At 47.4% G+C, this 18211-nt stretch overlaps 1 protein-coding gene across 1 annotated transcript in view; it reads right to left on the bottom strand.

Moving 5' to 3' along the window:
* Thsd4 (thrombospondin type 1 domain containing 4) overlaps positions 1-18211 on the bottom strand; it is a 176484-nt gene that overhangs the window by 12586 nt on the left and 145687 nt on the right. The window contains exons 4-8 of the mRNA XM_051156574.1: positions 16875-16971; positions 13513-13788; positions 5050-5179; positions 3995-4199; positions 3273-3446 (exon numbers count right to left, since the gene is read on the bottom strand). Of these exons, the coding sequence (XP_051012531.1) occupies positions 3273-3446; positions 3995-4199; positions 5050-5179; positions 13513-13788; positions 16875-16971 (882 nt within the window). The remainder of the gene's footprint in view (positions 1-3272; positions 3447-3994; positions 4200-5049; positions 5180-13512; positions 13789-16874; positions 16972-18211) is intronic.

The following is an 18211-nucleotide window of genomic DNA, read 5'->3' on the forward strand; positions in this document are numbered from 1 at the left end:
CTCTGCTTCCTGAGTGCTGGGATTAATGGCATGTGCTACCACTGCCCCGCTAAGTCATTGATTTTAAGTGCTCCAGACCAACCCATTCTTCTAGACTTATGTTCCAGTATTCCACCCCACACTCCGTTCCAGACAGAGTCAGCGTGGCTGTAGTCTCCTGACCACATGAGAGGCTCTGAGAACACATGGTTCCCTCTTCCTGGATGCCCTTCCCTTCACCAGGAAACACTAAAATCTTGAGGGCTGGCCTCAAATGCCCTTTCCTCTAAAACATCCTTGCTTGCCCCTTTAACATATTCTTTGCAGCCTTCTAAATCACATGATGTTCCCTATCCCACGCCTTCCTTTGTTACTCAAGATTTTGTGTGTGTGTGTGTGTGTGTGTGTGTGTGTGTGTGTGTGTGTAGGTATGTATATATGCTCTCCCAATGACCTTTTTCCGTACCTGGATCCCCCCAGTTGGATAACTAAGTGCTGTGTTCCCCTTCTTATGATAGGACAGTGCTGCTCTTGCCTGTAAATGAAGTATCCCTGGCACTCCTAGCCCCAGGGACTCAAACACATTCCCACTGCCCAAGGTTTATAATGTGCCTTATTCATGAAATAAACACTTGACTCTCTCACTCCATCCCTCCACCATGACTGTCTGAGACTCATCATTTATTCTGGGGAAAGAAGGGCTCCCCCTTCCACCCAAAGAATTTGCCTCTGAAGTCCACTTGATTACACTGAGCTGATGACTGCCACATGCACACATACACACGGCATCCATACACTTATGCGTATACGTACACATGATATACACATACTTGTGATATCCATACACATGCACACAGATTAATAATAATAATAATAATAATAATAATAATAATAATAATAATAATAATAATGATGATGATGATGATGATGATGATACTAAATATTTAAAAAGTAAACCAAATGTTATTTATTGCTCTCTCAATTCCTACATATATTTCTTTCTATGTAATTTCCACCTGACAACTTCATCTTCTGCCTTCCACCCACTTAGTTGGCCAAAGATCAAGTCAGGGCCCAGTGAGGGGACCTGGAAGAGCATCTCTATTGCAGCAGTGGCTGGGGAGGACATGGCGGATTTAGATTTGAAAGGAGCTTGTCGGGTCTTGGAAGCTTGCCAGCAGAAACAGTTCAGGAAGATGGAGCACCCCCTCACGCAGTGCGACACGCAGCTGCTCTCCGTTCCCCAGGGGTGCTCCTGAAAGATGGGCCACATCTACTGTGGGAGGCAGAAAAGGGACAGAGTCCCAATCACACCTGGAATTCCTAAGCCACATCCGGATGAGGGGCACGACTGGAGCCGGCAACAGTCCAGTGTTAAGGCTCTCGTAACTGTTCAACATGGGTGCCTTCCTCAGTTGCTCCCCATCTTTTATTTATTTATTAATTTATTTTTATTTTGTAAGAAGGGTCTTATTACATAACCCTGGCTAGCCTGAAACTCACTGAGTAGACCAGGGTATCCTAGCACTCAGAGATCCACCTGCCTCTCCCTCCTGAGTGCTGGGATTAAAGGTGTGCACCACAATGTCTGGCCTTACACCTTATCTATTGAGTCAAAGTCACTCACAGAACCCGGAGCTCACAGGCTCAGATGGGCTCCTCTGAACTAGTGTTACAGATGCCACCATCATGTCATGCCTGGCTTTTACATGGGTGCTGGGGTCTCAAGCTTGAGCAAGAGTCATTTTACCCACTGAGCCATTTCTTTAGCTCCTACCTTCTTTGAAATCACGGCACAGACATGCGCGATCCACCATTTCAACCACTCACGAGCCTTATCTTCACCACTTTCATGCCTTCACCCTACTAGAAGACTCTTCTATCTACCCCAGAATCTGTCTTTCATAGAAATTCTATTTTTTTTTTTTTTTTTGTCTCTGACAGATGAAGTCAACGGACTGCTGGCTTCTCTAGTGAGTGGGATGGTCAGCTGTATTTTCGACCCTGAGAAAGGCCAGACTTCTGGGATTGGGGCTAGAGTGTAACATGCTTTTAGCTACTAAAACGCAGGGAAGGTGGCTGCAATTCCCTGCATGCCGTCAACCTTACTCCAGGCACAGAATCTATCAGATCATCCCTCAATCTATGGAATGCTAGGGAGAGGCAAGGTAATTTTTTTTTCACACCCCACCCTTAACTGCAGAGAGCCTTGATCCTCATAGGAGTCTATCAACTTGGTTCATCTCTGGCCTTTTGTCAAAGCTAGTGCTACAGCTGGTGGTCCTCTGAGCGAAACAGCAGCCATCTTTAACAGATCAGCTGAGCCTGCTTGTAAGAGTCAGTCTCGGGCGCTGGAGAGATGGCTCAGGGGTTAAGAGCACTGTCTGGCCGGGCGTGGTGGCGCATGCCTTTAATACCAGCACTTGGGAGGCAGAGGCAGGCGGATCGCTGTGAGTTCGAGGCCAGCCTGGTCTACAAAGTGAGTCCAGGACAGCCAAGGCTACACAGAGAAACCCTGTCTCGAAAACTAAAAATAAAATAAAATAAAATAAAGAGCACTGTCTGCTCTTCCAGAGGTCCTGAGTTCAAGTCCCAGCTCGCAACCACATGGTGGCTCACAACCATCTATAATGTATAATGAGATCTGGTGCCCTCTTCTTGCGCGTAGGTGTACATGCAGGCAGGGCACTGTATACATAATAATAAATAAATCTTAAAAAAAGAAAAAAACAAAGAGTCACAACTGGGCCCCTGGAGTGTTGACACATTCCTCAGAGAGGATGATATAGAACTCTCAACTTCTCCATCAGCACATGTGTCTGTCTGTGTGCTGCCATGCTCCCTCACCATGACAACAGTAGACTAAACCTCTGAAACTGTAAGCTAGCCCCAACGAAACGCTGCTTTTTATAAAGGTCACCATAGTTATGGAGTCTCTTCACAGCAATAGACCCCTGACGAGGTCAGTAATCAAAGGGGATCCATCTGTGCAGCTAAGGGGAAGTTGCCATGTGTCTCCTCGATGCTGCTGTGCTGGGATCACCTGCACTCCTGCAGGCAGCCCCTTGCCCGAGATCTGCAAGAAAGCCCTACAAGCTCTTTGGTTTCCCAGGGCGAGCTTTGGTTCGCCATAGACATTCTTGACGTCTCACTGGGGAAGAAATTGACATTGGGATTCTGAGCTACCAGTGTGTCTCTCTGAGGGGCCCCTGGGGAATCCGGTGACACAGCTTATCATCCCACCCCCCACCCCACCCCACCCCACCCCCGATCTCTGCCAGTGGCACACTCACCCTTTCGCTCCATTCTGTGAGGAACCAGCTCTTCGCACAGGGCCCCATGTCACAGTTCTCGATGTCGTTTGGGCGGAGCTTCATGTTGCACTCCTCGTCATCCACCATGTCCCCAATGTTGCTCACACACTTCACGTCTCGGGTTCGCTGGCCCACACCACAGGGCACTGAGCACTTAAAAAAAAAAAAAAAAAACAAACAAAAAAAAAAACCCAGCAGGTTTTGGTGTTGTATCCTCATTCTTTGTCACCCGACCCTCAACTGATGACATGAGGAGAAGGACCCCGTATTGTTGGGTCCCCTGCAATGCCTGTACTTCTTGGGAGAGGAAATGATCATGGGCAAACTCCATGGCCCAGTCCTCTAAGAACCTTCTCGGATAGAATCCTGTTTAGTGGCCTGCTCTGGGCCTCAGTCTTTCCATCTCCAGGATGGAAGCACAACACTGGCTCTGCTTGGAGTTGCTAACTTACTCTTAATAGATAGGGCAGGTGAAGTCTGCAGGCACAGAGCTCACATAGGTTGACCCATGAGCCTGGATATAGGCCATGCACACTAGCCTGAACTCTACTGAGCTGTTGGCCTGAACTGTTTTTGCAGATAGGCCAATCCAGCAAACATTCCCCACCCTACCCAAGGGTTATGCATCATAGGTCCTAACAGGAGGAGGTGGGAAAGTGGTGGTGGGGATCGGAGTGCGGGGGAGGGAGGGAGTCCCGTACCGAGGTCCAGTCGGTCCGAATCTGCCATTCGCTGCAGATCTTGAGCTGGCAGGTGCTGGTGGTCTCTGGCTTCTCCAGATGCTGGCAGCGGTAGGGCTGCACCGTTAGGCTGCGGTTGGCGTATACCTGGCGGCATAGGACCTGGCGATGCTGCATGCCCAGGCCACAGGTTTTGCTGCACTCGGACCACTCTCCAATGTCCCAGCTGGTTCATGGAATGGATTGGGTGGGAGGGTCAGAGAGGGAAGAAGATCAATTAACAGGAACACACAGCAAAATTACTGGAGGCAGGGGTAGGGGGGTGGGGAGAGGACCTCTTCTCAGAGCCATGCCTAAAGGTTATGTGACTATAAGGGAGCCTCTTGGGGATGCTATTTACTGTGACCAGATTGCTCAGAGTCTTTCTGTATACGGTTATAGAAAGAGAAGGTACAGATGACGTCTATGTAGTGATCCAAGCAGAACCCCTCGACGACACCCCCAGATTAACTTAATTTCCCTATAACTCTCACTTAGGAGCCAAGAGATCTCACTTGAGGCATCCTCTACCATCCACTAGTTCCCTGCTCTAATCATGACGATTATTGAGTGAGACATGCTCTCGTGCTCAGCATGTATTTGGATAAAAGTTATATTTTCCTTTACTCTAAAGATCAAGCCTTGACCTTTAAAAACGCTGTCCCAGCCTATTTAAGACTGTCTCATTTATCACTCCATAACCCTCTGCCAACCTCTCTCAGACATATTTCCTGGCTCCTCTAGGCGACCTTGGCACCATCTGTCTGTATGCTCAACTCACCTACAAGCTGCCTCACTGGGTTCTCATTCCTACAGTCTCCCCCATTTTTTTGGATGGGCTTCCCGGATAAGCTTGATGACTTGCGACAGACCATCAGCTCCCCACTTCTTCCAGAGAGACAGGCAGGCTTGCTAAGTGGTCTGGATCTCACACAGTTCCCGTCAGTTTTTGCGCATCAAATTTATATGGGGTTAAAAGACTCAGCTAAGATCTTATAGCTGTCGACCGAGGTGCCCTAGCCAGGGAGGTGTCTTACAAGGCTGGGCAGGGGAAGAGGTTGCAGGGCTCCTCCTCTGGGGTCGGCTTCATGCTGGAGTCACAGTAGCTCTCGGGAACCTCCTCGTGTGTGTTTCTGTGCACACAGCGGAAGATAGGGTACTGCGATCCTGGAATGACAAGGGAGATGCCTGAAGGCTGGCCCACGCCCTGGGATGCTGGGCTGTGGTGAAGATGCTCAGGCATCTGGGTGTTGATGAAGGGACGATGCAGGACTAGAGACGTCAAGTCTCACACCCCTCTAACGTGTTTGCACAGAGCTCTGCTGGGGGCTATGGGTGTGCAATAGATACACACACACACACACACACACACACACGGAGACGGTGAAAGAGCTCACTGTCGATGGAGTGAGCAGAGGATGGGCACAAACAGAAACTTTCCCAAGACTGTTAGGAGGTTTCAGAGAGAAAGCGACCTGGAGTGTCTAGCTGTGAATGGAGAAATGGCCAGGCTTGGCACTGGCCCACTAGCCAGGTGTGAGTACAAGAGGAGAGTCAAGACTTACAGAGAGCGTTGTGACACACTCACAGATCTAACACTGAAGTTTGGGCTTCTCAGCCGTCTGCCCGCTTCCCATGGGGCAGTGCGTCCTGGGTACCAGGTAGTTCTGGTTCATCTCACTAACCTCAGCACCTAACAGAGGTCTGAGTTTGCAGTGCTTTTCTAGAAAGCTAGTAACTGCTTTATGTTTTTGTTTTGAATGCACAGGCTAGTTTCATTGCCTTAATATGGCAAACTATTTCCTATAAAAAGCCAGTTAAGGGTAAAATTTCTAGGTCTCAATTTGTTTGTCTTTCTCTCTGCTGCCACCTGCTGCCAGAACTTGAGTGTTACAGGAGGTCATTATGAAGGGGTGGGGGGGAGGAGGGGGTGAGCATTGTAATTAATTTAAAACTATGCTTATCTGTGCTTCTAACTGGTCAGACTTTTTTTTTTTTTTAAAGAACTGTAACTCACTATAATCGTACCATGAAGGCTCTTTTCTTTTAAAGTTCCTTTGAATAAATCTTTCATTAAATTTGTTCTATTACAGTTTTATTCATATACATAGTGTGTTCTGATTCCTTACACTCTCACCCTCCCACCCCTATTATTAACTGCTCCCTACAGGGACTCCATCTGTGGTAATATAAATCCAGTTAAAAAGCCCACAGCTGAGGAGGTGTTAGATTCTAGGGGAACCTACGACTGTTTTCAGTGTCACCTCTGAAGTGACAGAGCATCAATCTGCCTCCTCCTCCTCCTCCTCATCTTCTTCTTCTTCTTCTTCTTCTTCTTCTTCTTCTTCTTCTTCTTCTTCTTCTTCTTCTTCTTCTTCTTCTTCTTCTTCTTCTTCTTCTTTTTCCTGAGACAGGGTTTCTCTGTGTAGCCTTGGCTGTCCTGGACTAACTTTGTAGACCAGGCTGGCCTCGAACTCAACAGCGATCTGCCTGCCTCTGCCTCCTGAGTGCTGGGATTAAAGGCGTGCACCATCACCATCCGGCTCGATCTGCTTTCTAAACACTTATGTTTATACCCAATTTTTACTCTGTTCTAGTCAGAGAAATGTCCCTTCACAATGGATGGCTGCAGATGTACAGCCACATGGCTGTTCAAGAGGCTAAGAGTAAGGGATAGTCACAAGCTCAGCCATTACTTTTAACAGAAGTGTCTCAGGGTTATCCATCAGGGATGTGACACATCAGGGATCCTTCAAGCTGGCCTCATGTCATGCCCTGAGATAGAGGGAGCTTGTATAAGAGACATTACAGCTTGTAAGAGAGTTTCACACCTGAGACGATTGTGTGCTGAACTCACTGTGGCAGTAAAGATGTACACACAGCCACAACTCAAAGCCACTGTTCAAAAAGCTCCAGTTAAGTCCAGCTATCAGCTGAGTTAAAAGCAGTTGTGACTATAAAATTAATAGCAATCCCTCACCCCCTTTTTGGTATTAAACTTTGCTCACCAACATGCCTACATCCCTTACATAGAATATATTTTTATTAAAAAGTTTTAAGATTGATTTATTCTTTATGTGTATGTATATTTTGGCTGCAAGTATGTCTATGCACCACATCTGTGCAGTGGCCCCACAGCCCAGAAGCCAGTGTCAGATCCCTTGGAACTTGAGTTACAGACAGTTGTCAGCAGCCATGTGGGTGCTGGAAATTGAATCTGGATCCTCAGGAAGCGCAGTCAGTGCTCTTAACTGCTGAGCCATCTCCCCAGCCCAGGAGATGGTTTTAAATTAAATCCAAGCAACATTAAGCACATTGCGCTAAGTCACAAGAATGAATAAGACTCGGTCCACAGCCCGCAGCGTGCCTCTGAAACTCAGCTATTAGGGGATTAGGTAAAGATCTTAGGTAGCCTTTTTCTTTCCTTCTAGACCACACGGGGTTTATGTTTTCCACTTACAGCTTTGTGGATTGTAAAGCAAAAGTAAGGTACCCCAACTGCTTGGCACTCACAGAAGGGGAAACCTAATACATTTAGCACAAACGATATAGGATACTGTAGGATTGTTCTGTGCCTGGAAAGATGGGTCTTGCTTGAGGTTGTCTGGCAGATGGCCACTGCTTACCTCCCCTCCCGTTTGACCACTTTTACATGCATGGCCCATTGTCCATGGTCCAGCTCCGTGGAAAGGTACCAAATAAATGAGATCAGAGGCTCTTTGTCTCTCCGAGGCTGAGAAAAATATCAGCTTTATAACTTTTGCCTCTGGTGATTGCAATGGTTTCTTTCTTTGGATTAGCTTTAGTATCTGCAGAAAGGGATACTGTCACTTGGCATGTCACCTGGATGGAGTTCTCCCATTGTTCAAGACTGCAATGAAATGATTCCTCTAGCTGCTAACAAGCAAGGACAGGGTGGTGGGGCAGATGCTAGCTGGGCTTCAGGTAGCAGGATGAACCAGAGATTGTTGTGCTGGCTTGCACGTAGCCATATTGATCAATACAGAAGCATGACACGCTGGGAATGGAAGAAGAACTTGAGGAACAGTGTTGAGGTCTGTGAGACACTATACAGTTAGACAAAAGAAGACTCAAGACAAAACTGAGCCACCCCAGACATGGAAATACAAGAAGCAAGAGAGCCAACCCAGGAGACTGGCAGAGGCCTGGGCACGATGGCTGATGGCCCCGTAGTGATCAAGGGCCACTCTTGGGGGCCTTCCTGAGAGGATGAAGTCTTGGCTGGTAGGACACTGCTGAAAGCATTTTCCAAACGGTAGATGTACAGGTGAGAAGCACAGGTCTAGTGAGTTTCATCAGGGAGGATAGGGGGTGGGGGAGGGTGTCTGTGAGGGGGTTTGTGAGGGACAGTTGATGACCTCTCAAGGGCAGGGACCCGAATCATGTAGCAGATGACTACACAGTGCCAGCACACTTGTCACTTGTGCTGAGGACTGAGTTTAGCCACAGGCTTTGTGTATCTATCTATCTGTGTCCCGTTGCCCATGCCCTGAATATCTGTTGCCATCACACTGATGGAGCACAGGTCTCCAGGTGTGTCCATGCTATGGGCCAAGGGCTGCATGTGGCCAAAGGTAGCTATGAATGTGGCTCAAGACAAAAGCTATAAACTTAATTAAAACGGCAACAAAGTGAACTTGATTGTGAGGGTCTTGAGCAGGCACTCTGTAGAAAACAATATTATGGCACAGCATAAAAAAATGCCTCCCGGAGGAGCTGGAGAGATGGCTTAGTGGCTAAGAGAACTGACTGCTATTCCAGAGGACCAGGGTTCAAATCCCAGCACCCACATGACAGCTTACGACTGTCTGTATCTCCAAGATATGACATCATCACACAGACATACATGCAGGCAAAACACCAATGCAGCTAAAATTAATTAAATAAAAGTTAATTAATTGTAAATAAATACAATTAAAATTTTTTAAAAAATGCTTCCTGAAGGAGCAAAGGAAGCCTTTGCCAGCTCTCGCTGTTTGTCACATGGAAGAGGAGGGGACAACGCATCTCCACTCATGCTTTATTTTCAAGGCACCTCTTCAGAAACTCTCTGGCTTCAGAGCCAGTGCTGTTTGCAAGGAAAAGAAGTGTATGTCACCTAAGGCACTCAGAGCAGCAAACGCCAAGTGTGGCATATGTGTGCACACATGGGTGTGGGTTTGTAGAGGCTACACATTTGAAATGGGTCGTGTGAACGCTACATTTCATACTTCACGTTCTGGTGTGTGTGTGTGTGTGTGTGTGTGTGTGTGTGTGTGTGTGTGTGTGTTGTAAAAAGAAAACATGATTTAATTTGGATACATAAATTTGCATTCTTTGGACTGGAGAGATGGCTTAGCAGTTAAAGAGTATGTGGTGCTCTTCCATAGGATCTTGGTTCAGCTCCGAGCATCCACATGGTTGTTTCACAACCACCTATAATGCCAGTTCCAGGGGATATGATGCCCTCTTGTGGCCTCTTTGGGAACTTTACACACGTGGTGCATATAACCTTTGGCAGGCTCACATTCTTTAGAAAAGCAAATTCCCAGGGCGTGGGAAAAGGCAAGAATAATAAGAACATAAACACCACTCTTGTGCCTTTTCTGATAGTTTACACTGTACATTTAACACATGCTAACAATACATGGACTTACCCAGGAAACAGCTGAGGAGCTCTCACAGAGAAACACCATGTGCTCACCATGACGCTGAGCACTGAGCCTGTTAAGTGGAAACTCGGGGAGACATTCCAGCCAATGGAGGAATGTGTCCTGAACAGCTATGAGTCCCCCAGCAAGAGTCCTTACCCGAACCATGCAGAGTCAGACAGGCTCCACAGTAGAAGGGATGCCTAACCTGGGGCTTGGAATATATGACGGTTAATATTACAACCTTGGAAAACCACCTAGGAGACCAGCCTCTAAGCATGTCTGTGAGGGGATATCGAGATTAAGTTAAAGAAGGCGGGAAGACCCACTCCTACCATGGGCAGCGCCATTCCCCAGGTTTGGGTCTTAGACCGAATACGAAGGGGAAAGGAGGCCCAATGCAAGCATTCATGGCTCTCTGCTTCCTGACTGTGGGTGCCGTGTGACCCGCTGCTCCAAGCTTCTGCTGCGGTGACTTTGTACCATGATGGACCGTACCCTCAACTGTGACCCACAGCAAACCCCTCCTTCCTTCGCTTCTTGTCAGGTTTTTTTGTCACAACAATGGGACTCACATGGAGGATGAAGAAGAGTGTGCTGGTCAGACGCCTGAGGATAGTAAAGGAGGGAGACAGAGGCAGGAGGAGGGGGAGGGGGTGGGAAAGAGGGAAGAGGAGGGGAGGGGGGGGGGGAGGGGGAGAGTCACAGACGAGCAGAACCTGTGATTTTAGAGTGTTTCCCCATCATGCCTCTTATAGAAAGTCCTGCTGAACGACCACCTGGATGAACACGTAGCACCCTCCTGGGGAGCCGTGGCAGGGTTACACACTGTCTGCTCTTGGCTCACTATGCCCACAGGTCAAGATCGCCTGGTCCCTAGTCAGAGTGGGGGGAAGAATCCCCTACACACATCACTCTGGATTGCAAATCACACAGTGATGGGTTTCATCTGAGATATCTGGGCACCGCACCAATTCATAAGTGGCAGAAGAGTTGGAAAATAGTCCATTTGGATCTCAGTTTCCCTTGTCAGTGCTGAGACGCCCTGCTTATCTCTATAATGCCTTGGATACAATCTTATTAAAATGATTTTGGCCTTTTGGCAGAATTATCTCTAGCTGTCTGACTCTGTCAAGGCACAGCTACAGGATCTTGTTTTCCCTGACAAGCTTACAATAGAAGGCAGTTCAGTCACTCTTCAGTCCACATTCCCTCTGCTCATGCAGTTTGAGCACAACAAAATGGGTGTAATAAGAGTGAGAGCTTGTAAGTTCACTCTCTAATCACCAGATGAAATCGTCAAGGCATGGAAAACTCCACTTACCCACCCCAGCCCTCCCGCCCCTCTTTCATATGCAGAGAATCAAAGCCTTTAAATTCTAGTCCGAGAAGCTATTAGGCCAGGGCTCTTTTGAAAAAGATACCCTCAGATCCAAGACTCCCTCTGTGTGTCTGTGTGTGCGTGCGTGTGTGTGTTCATATACATAAATATCAGAGGATAACCTTGGATGTTGGTCCTCATTTTCTGCCTTGTGTCAGGCAGATTTTCTTTCTTGTTTTCTGCTGTATATGCTAGGAGAGGTAGCTTGGGAGCTCCTGGGATTTTCATGTTTCTGCATCCCATCTCTCTGTAGGGTGCCAAGATAATAGATGTTTATGCTGTGTGTCCAATTAAAAAAAAGATTTATTTATTTATTTTGTGTATATGAGTGCTCTTTTTGCATGTACACCTGTATGCCAGAAGAGGGCATCAGATCACACTATAGATGGTTGTGAGCCACCATATGGGTGTTGGGACTTGAACTCAGGACCTCTGGAAGAGCATCCAGTGCTCTTAACCACTGAGCCATCACTCCAGCCCCGATGTGTCCAACTTTTACTTGGGTTTTGGGATTTGAACCCAGGTCCTCACCACTGAGCCATCACTCTAACCCCGATGTGTCCAACTTTTACTTGGGTTTTGGGATTTGAACCTAGGTCCTCACGCTTGTACATCCAGTGTTCTAAAACACTGAATCATCTCCCCAGCCCAGATTCAAGTCTCTTGAAGAGGGAAAAAAAAAATGCTAATCATTAAGTCTGGGGTGGATCACACAACCTTAGAAAGCTTGGGGGCGGGGCACAGGCTTTGTTTCCATAGTGACATCTCCTCAGAGAACGACTATTTCAGGGCAACAACAGAGTGAGATGCCCTGGTCCTCTATAGGGAGAAGATTACAACTATGAAGCTCAGGGGTGTTTCCTTGCAAGGTGGACCTCAAGTCACCTTAAAACTGAGGAAGACCAAGGGGTCCAGCCTTCATACAAGGGTTTCCAGACACCACTTTCACATCTCGCTGGACTTTGGAGTTGCTAAGGGAAGGACCCTGGTTCCGTGTTACCGTCTAGACCTGACATGGATGCCTTCACACGTTGTCACCTTGATACAAAACTACAGCCATGTTTTGCTCCACTGAAACTCCATCTTTCTCTTCAACTCCAATCTGCCTTTTCCTTGGGGAGAGGCCGCATGCTGCCTCTGGCATGTGGGCTCCGTTCTTGCAATAGTTAATACATCTGATATAGTTAGGTAGGGGACTTTTCTCTGGTAGGTCTAGCTGACTGTGCTGGGACACTGGATGAATCTGGGATTAGAATTGTTATCAGGGGCAGATGAAGATGAAAACTAATGTGTAAAACTCCAAATATGATCTTTCCTGCCCTCCCCCCCCCGCCCGAAATCTTTAGATTTGAGAGTGGCATTCACACAAGCCACCTACAAACTTGATTTGTCAACTCCTAGACTCTGAAGTAAGTGGATGTGGTCTCTGATTATTGATGACAATATAGCCACAGGAAAAGCTCAGCTCGGCATATCTATGTTGCTCAAGTGCTGGGTGTTTTTGTTTTGTTTGTTTGTTTGTTTGTTCTGTTTTGTTTTTAGAGACATAGTTTCTCTGTGACGGCCCTGGCTGTCCTGGAACTCACTCTGTAGACCAGGCTGGCCTTGAAGTCAGAGATCCACCTGCTTCTGCCACCTGAGTGCTGGGATTAAATGCTTGTACTACCACTGGCTGGCTTTTTTTTTTTTTTTTTTTTTTAAAGATTTATTTATTTATTGTTATGTATACAGTGCTCTGCTTGCATATATACAGCTGCATGGCAGAAGAGGGTACCAGCTCTCATTATAAATGGTTATGAGCCACCGTGTGGTTGCTGGGAATTGAACTCAGGACCTCTGGATGAGCAGTCGGTGCTCTTAACCTCTGAGCCATCTCTCCCTGCCATCCCACCCCACTTTAATTGCCTGTGTTTGTTGGGACACAAACCTGGGGGATGGTACCACTCTGCCTGAGTGCTTTCTGTGCTTGAGATCTTGAGCCATGAAGGCCTGGTGTGATCGTGGATGGCTGCTTCTGTGTGTTTGATGCCTTGGTTTACTATGTCAACGTGACCTCTGGGGTGCTAGAGTGAGGCCTGTGGAATACTTATGTAAACATCTGTGTACCAAAGCTTTGGCGAGCATCTTTGGTTGGCAGTATTTAGCATGAACTGTCACAGTTCACTGGTGGAAGATTCTGTGTGGCTCTGCTGGAAGGGGACACCTGGAAAGCTGGTTCCCTGGACTTGGCCCATGTGCCCATCTGCTCACTTGCTCACTTGAATTGGTATTCTTCTGCTGTGATTAAACAGGGATGTGGACACAAGTCTTCTGAATCTTTAAGTCCCACTACCGGACGAGCCTGTGGGTTATCTTGGGAACTTCTAACACGGCATGTCATATCACAGGTGGTTCATACAGGTGAGGGGCTGGCTCTTCTGCCGTGCCCCTCCCTTATCTTCCTCGTTGGGGCTTTCCCACAGGCTTACCTTTCCCACAGGTGGTGGAGCACTCTGTGGTCCCCAGCTGCTTCCAGTTGTGCTCCCGGCTTCGCCTGGGGGGCTGTGGTGCTGGGGGCACCAAGTTGTCTGGTCGGTGGGAAGGGAACCGCTCAGGATGCCTGACTGGGAAGGTCTGTGTGGAGTCTGAGGTGAACACCTCAGGGGCCACAGCATGTGTGTCTTCCTTCTCCTGGCTCTTCTCTTTCTCTTCTTTGTCCTCCTGGCCTCTACCTTCTGCTTCCAACTGCCCATTGAAAGGCTCTCCTAGGAGAGGCAGCACACACATAAAAGTGAGATTCCTTTAGATATTGAGTTGAAAAAGGACGAAAAAAGAGACAGCTTTGCCACTGGACAGATGCAACAGGAGCCCATTTGAAATCACAGTGGTATTTTTTTTTTTTTTTTAAAGGAAATACTCATTTCTCTCACATTTAAAACATTGTTAAAAATCAATAAGAAGGGGGCTGGCTGGAGTGGTTAAGAACGCTTACTGCTTTTTTTTTAAGTTTATTTTTATTTTTTTTATTTACTGCTTTTGTAGAGCACCCAGGTTTAATTCCCAGCACCCACATGGTGGCTCCCAACCATTTATAATTCTAGTGCCAGGAACTCCAACATCCACTTCTGGTCTCCTGGGACACCAGGTACACATGTGGTACACAACAGAGTAGTCATACATTTAAAAAAAAAAAAAAAATCAAAGGCCGTGGGAAGACAGTCCCTCTCTCACAAACATACAAACAGCCAAAAGCCATACTAAAAATAAACAAACAAACAAAACCACCATCATCAAACAAGACAAAACAAAACAAAACAAACCCTCCCAAGTTGGCCCATAATGAAAGTATCACCTATGAAAACATGGGCCAGGAGACCCTCGACTCCTTTTCACCTCTTAAAGGGTTAGAGAGTTTGGAAGCTCAGTCTCCAAGTCCTCTGCTGGAAGATAAACTTCTTTCACTATGCCGGAGCTTGCAAACAGACGCCAACTTTTGGAGAGCAGTTTGGCATCAGTGCTCCAAATTTTAAACGCACATACTCTCTGACCTACTTACGCAGTTTCTAGAATATTTATCACACATTCTCATTCTCTTACTTAAAGCTGTGCACAGAAATATGCTTACTAAGATATTCTATGAAATAGCAAGACAACAGATTTCAATGTCTATGGACAGTAAAAATTCAAGGCCATCACAGCACAATTATGAAATGAAATAAAAGAAGGATGCAACATAGATATGTTCTAACACGGTGGTACAACTGAACATCTGGTGATCAAAAATGCAAAGACTTGGGTTTGTGCACACATGAACACACATGTGTGCAGCTCCCTGTGGCAGGTCACTTTTGAGATACAGGAACTCTTTGTGTTTCCCTTCTTCGTGTCTGACAGGTAGCTAGGCTCTTAGATTTTTTTGCTTAAAAAAAAAAGAAAAGATTTATTTATTTATTTCTTATGTATATGAGCACAATGTTTTCATGTACACCAGAAAAGGTTATTAAACTCCATTACAGATGGTTGGGAGCCACCATGTGGGTGCTGGGAATTGAACTCAGGACCTCTGGAAGAGTAGTCAGTGCTCTTAGCCTCTCTGAGCCATCTTGCCAGCCCCACTTATTTTCATTTTGACAGATAAAATGAAGGCTGTTTGGTTAGAGGAGGCCTCTCCCTTAGCACAGTACAAACCTGGGTTCTCAGGAAGAACAAAGCAGAGTCCCCACAAGCAGCAGTGGAGGGGCAGGGCGAGGGCACAGCAGAGAAGGCCTTTTCAGGCAGAGATATTACCAATGGGGCCCCGAGGCTTTGCATTTCCTGAGCACCAAGGACCCCAGTGTGCACCTCCCAATGTCCCTGGAGCAGAGCACATCTGGCTGAGACTAGGCCTCAGCTCTCAGGTCCTGCCCTCTAGTCTTTGCCCCCAGTACAAGCTGGAAGTCTCCATGAGGCCACTCCTGTGAGCGCCTCTGTGGAGTTAGTGCTGCAGCCATCACTTTAACCCATCCTAGATCCCAGGGCCCTTCCTCATGCTTGCTGCATGTATGTGTGCACATGAACACCCATCATGTGTGTACGGCCTCTGGGTGGCCTGAGAGGGAATGTTTGGGCGACCTCAGAAGAACGTGATGTTTAGGCTGGTTTTAAGTTGACTAGCTGCAAACAATAATACCTGGTATGTAGACAAAGGCTCAGATTATCTGCAGACTGTATTTGAATAGAAAGGGGCGTGGCAGATCCATTGCACTGTTAAGAGAGATTCCCTCTGGGAGGAAAAGGGAGTTAAAGGCTGATGCTTTGTTTGTTTGTTTTTGTTTTGTTTTAATTTATGTTATTATTACTTTCTTCTCTTTGAGTATGTGTACATTTGTTTACGTGTGTTTACATGTATGTGAGGGCATACATGATAAGAGCACTTGTGCAATGCACGTGGAGGCCCTAGAGATTGATATCCTGAGTCTCCTTGATTGCTCTTCACTGGACTCAAGGCAGGGTCTCTCAGCTGAACCCAGAGTGCACAGCTGCAGCCACTGTAGCCAGCATGCCTGCTCTGTGGGGGGTGGGGGGTGGGCCTCAGCCAATGAGAGCTGGAACTGCAGGTGGGCTGCCACGCCCACCTGGCAATTAAGTTCTCTCTGCAGATCTGAGCCCCAGTCTTTCTCTTGCTGGGTCTACAGCCCTGGTGCTATTTTAGAGCAGTTTTAGGTGGGCAGGAAGGAGCTACCCAGGCCTGAGGTGTTTGCAGGCACCCTTATATAGGAAGAGACGGGTGAACCAGAGGAGATGGGACAGTGAAACCCAAGGAGGGGTGAGACTTGAAGTGTGCGCTGTGTTAGCTTTTGGGGTGGAGGAAGGGGTCAGAAGTCATGGAGGCTGAGGTTTCAAGAAGGCAAAACAGGAGAGGAATGGATTCTGTCTGGAGCACCTTGGTTTTGGCCTCGTGAAACCTTTTTCAGACCTCTGACCTCTTCAGAACTGTAAGAAACGCTCTCTGTATCTTTTCTAGGCTGCCGGCTGGAAGGTCATTTGCTATAGCAGCAAACAGAAGCCAGCACAACCATCTGAGATGTGGGGGCAGGATGTCTAACCCTGGCTTAGCATCAAGTGAGCGAAACAGCCCATCAGCGAGACGCAAAATGGCGAAGCACGTTGTGATGCCAAGTCCATTAGCTTGAAATGTGTGGCCATGGTTTTCTCTGCACTGGTCAGGGCCCAGAAGGTGGGGCCACAAGAGGAGAGAGAGAGAGAGAGAGAGAGAGAGAGAGAGAGAGAGAGAGAGAGAGAGAGAGAGAGAGAGAGAGCGCTTTAAGAGAAAGAGACTCAGGATGCTTGATGGCAAAACAAGAGGCTTTACCTGGTCTCCTGTGCGGTGGCACCTGTGGGCTGATGGCATTGTTCCCCATGATCACGTACTCGTAGTGGACCCCTGGGTTGGGTTGCTGGTGTATCATCTGAGAACACAAAGTCAGTGTTACCACAGCCCAAACACACACACACACACACACACACCTTTCCTGCTGGCCTGGGTCTAGATAGTGTAAGTGGTTATGTACTTAAATTTGCAAGTTCTTGATCCCCGTTAGATGAGGTTGCGTCCAGTGGCTTCTTGTGAGTTGCTCTTGAAGATTTAAAGACTTTATGTCAATATGGGTCAGAAGAAAAGGGGGTGAGTGACCAAGATCTTATGAAGGATAAAAGTTAAGGTTTTATAAAGCCCAAATTGGAGAGATCTACACTAGGAGAAGCCATGGCTGGCAGCCACTTTCAGCCAGGGCTTGGAACTGTGGCCTCTAAATGTTTGAGCACTAGGTGGTGACACAGAGCCAAGCAAACAAGGAACAGATCTCTCGAGCAGGGCTAGCCTAGAACAGCAAGGGCCCTTCAATGTTTTTTCAGAGGCAAACAAGGCTGGCTGGCTCAAGGTCTACCCTGGCCCTGAGTCCTCTCCCTTGTAGGTTGCCTGGGGCTCACTCAATTTTCACTCACAGAAAGCCCCAGAACGATAATGAAATAGAGTGGAAAACCAAAACCCTGACCAAAAACAAAAACAAAAACACATATTGAAAAATATAAGTCTGCCTAGGTCATAGTCTTTGAGGAAATAATGATTAAAAAAAAAAAAAACAAATAAACAAACAAACAATAAAAATACAAGTAAGTAGGATGGCAACCAGGAAGCTATGTGGGCTGCAAAGGTCTGGGACAGAGGCACAACCAAGTGAACAAGGCCAACAGGAGTAATCCCGCTCTACCAGGCCTTCCTATGCTCACAGCTGTTATGGCAGAGGGCAGGGGGATGGGAAGACGGGAGCAATAGCACTAACACCTATGACCGACAGAGTCGGGAGCCAAGCAAGGGGACACTGCCTTGCTGATATTTCTGCTCTGTAAAGTGACTCTCGCCGAGCAGTTGTACAACCCAGACACAGTCTCTAGATGCCTTAGTTTTAATTTCTCCATCAAGAGGACAGGGGGAAGTCGCGGCTGGTTTTTGAGGTCTTATTGCCCTGCCTGTACCCTCCCCGCAAGTCACGTCTGCACTAGAGCAGTTCCTCCTGCTCATGCCACCATCTCTTGCCTTCTCCCAGCTTGTGGAATGTGTTTTTACCCGCTGCCACTCACCCAGAGGTAGGCAGATGCCAGGGGCACTCAGTTCCTCATAGCAGGAGGCAAGACCAACCCATTGGCACT

Source organism: Acomys russatus, chromosome 14 (assembly GCF_903995435.1).
Source record: "Acomys russatus chromosome 14, mAcoRus1.1, whole genome shotgun sequence".
NCBI classification, from domain to species: domain Eukaryota; kingdom Metazoa; phylum Chordata; class Mammalia; order Rodentia; family Muridae; genus Acomys; species Acomys russatus.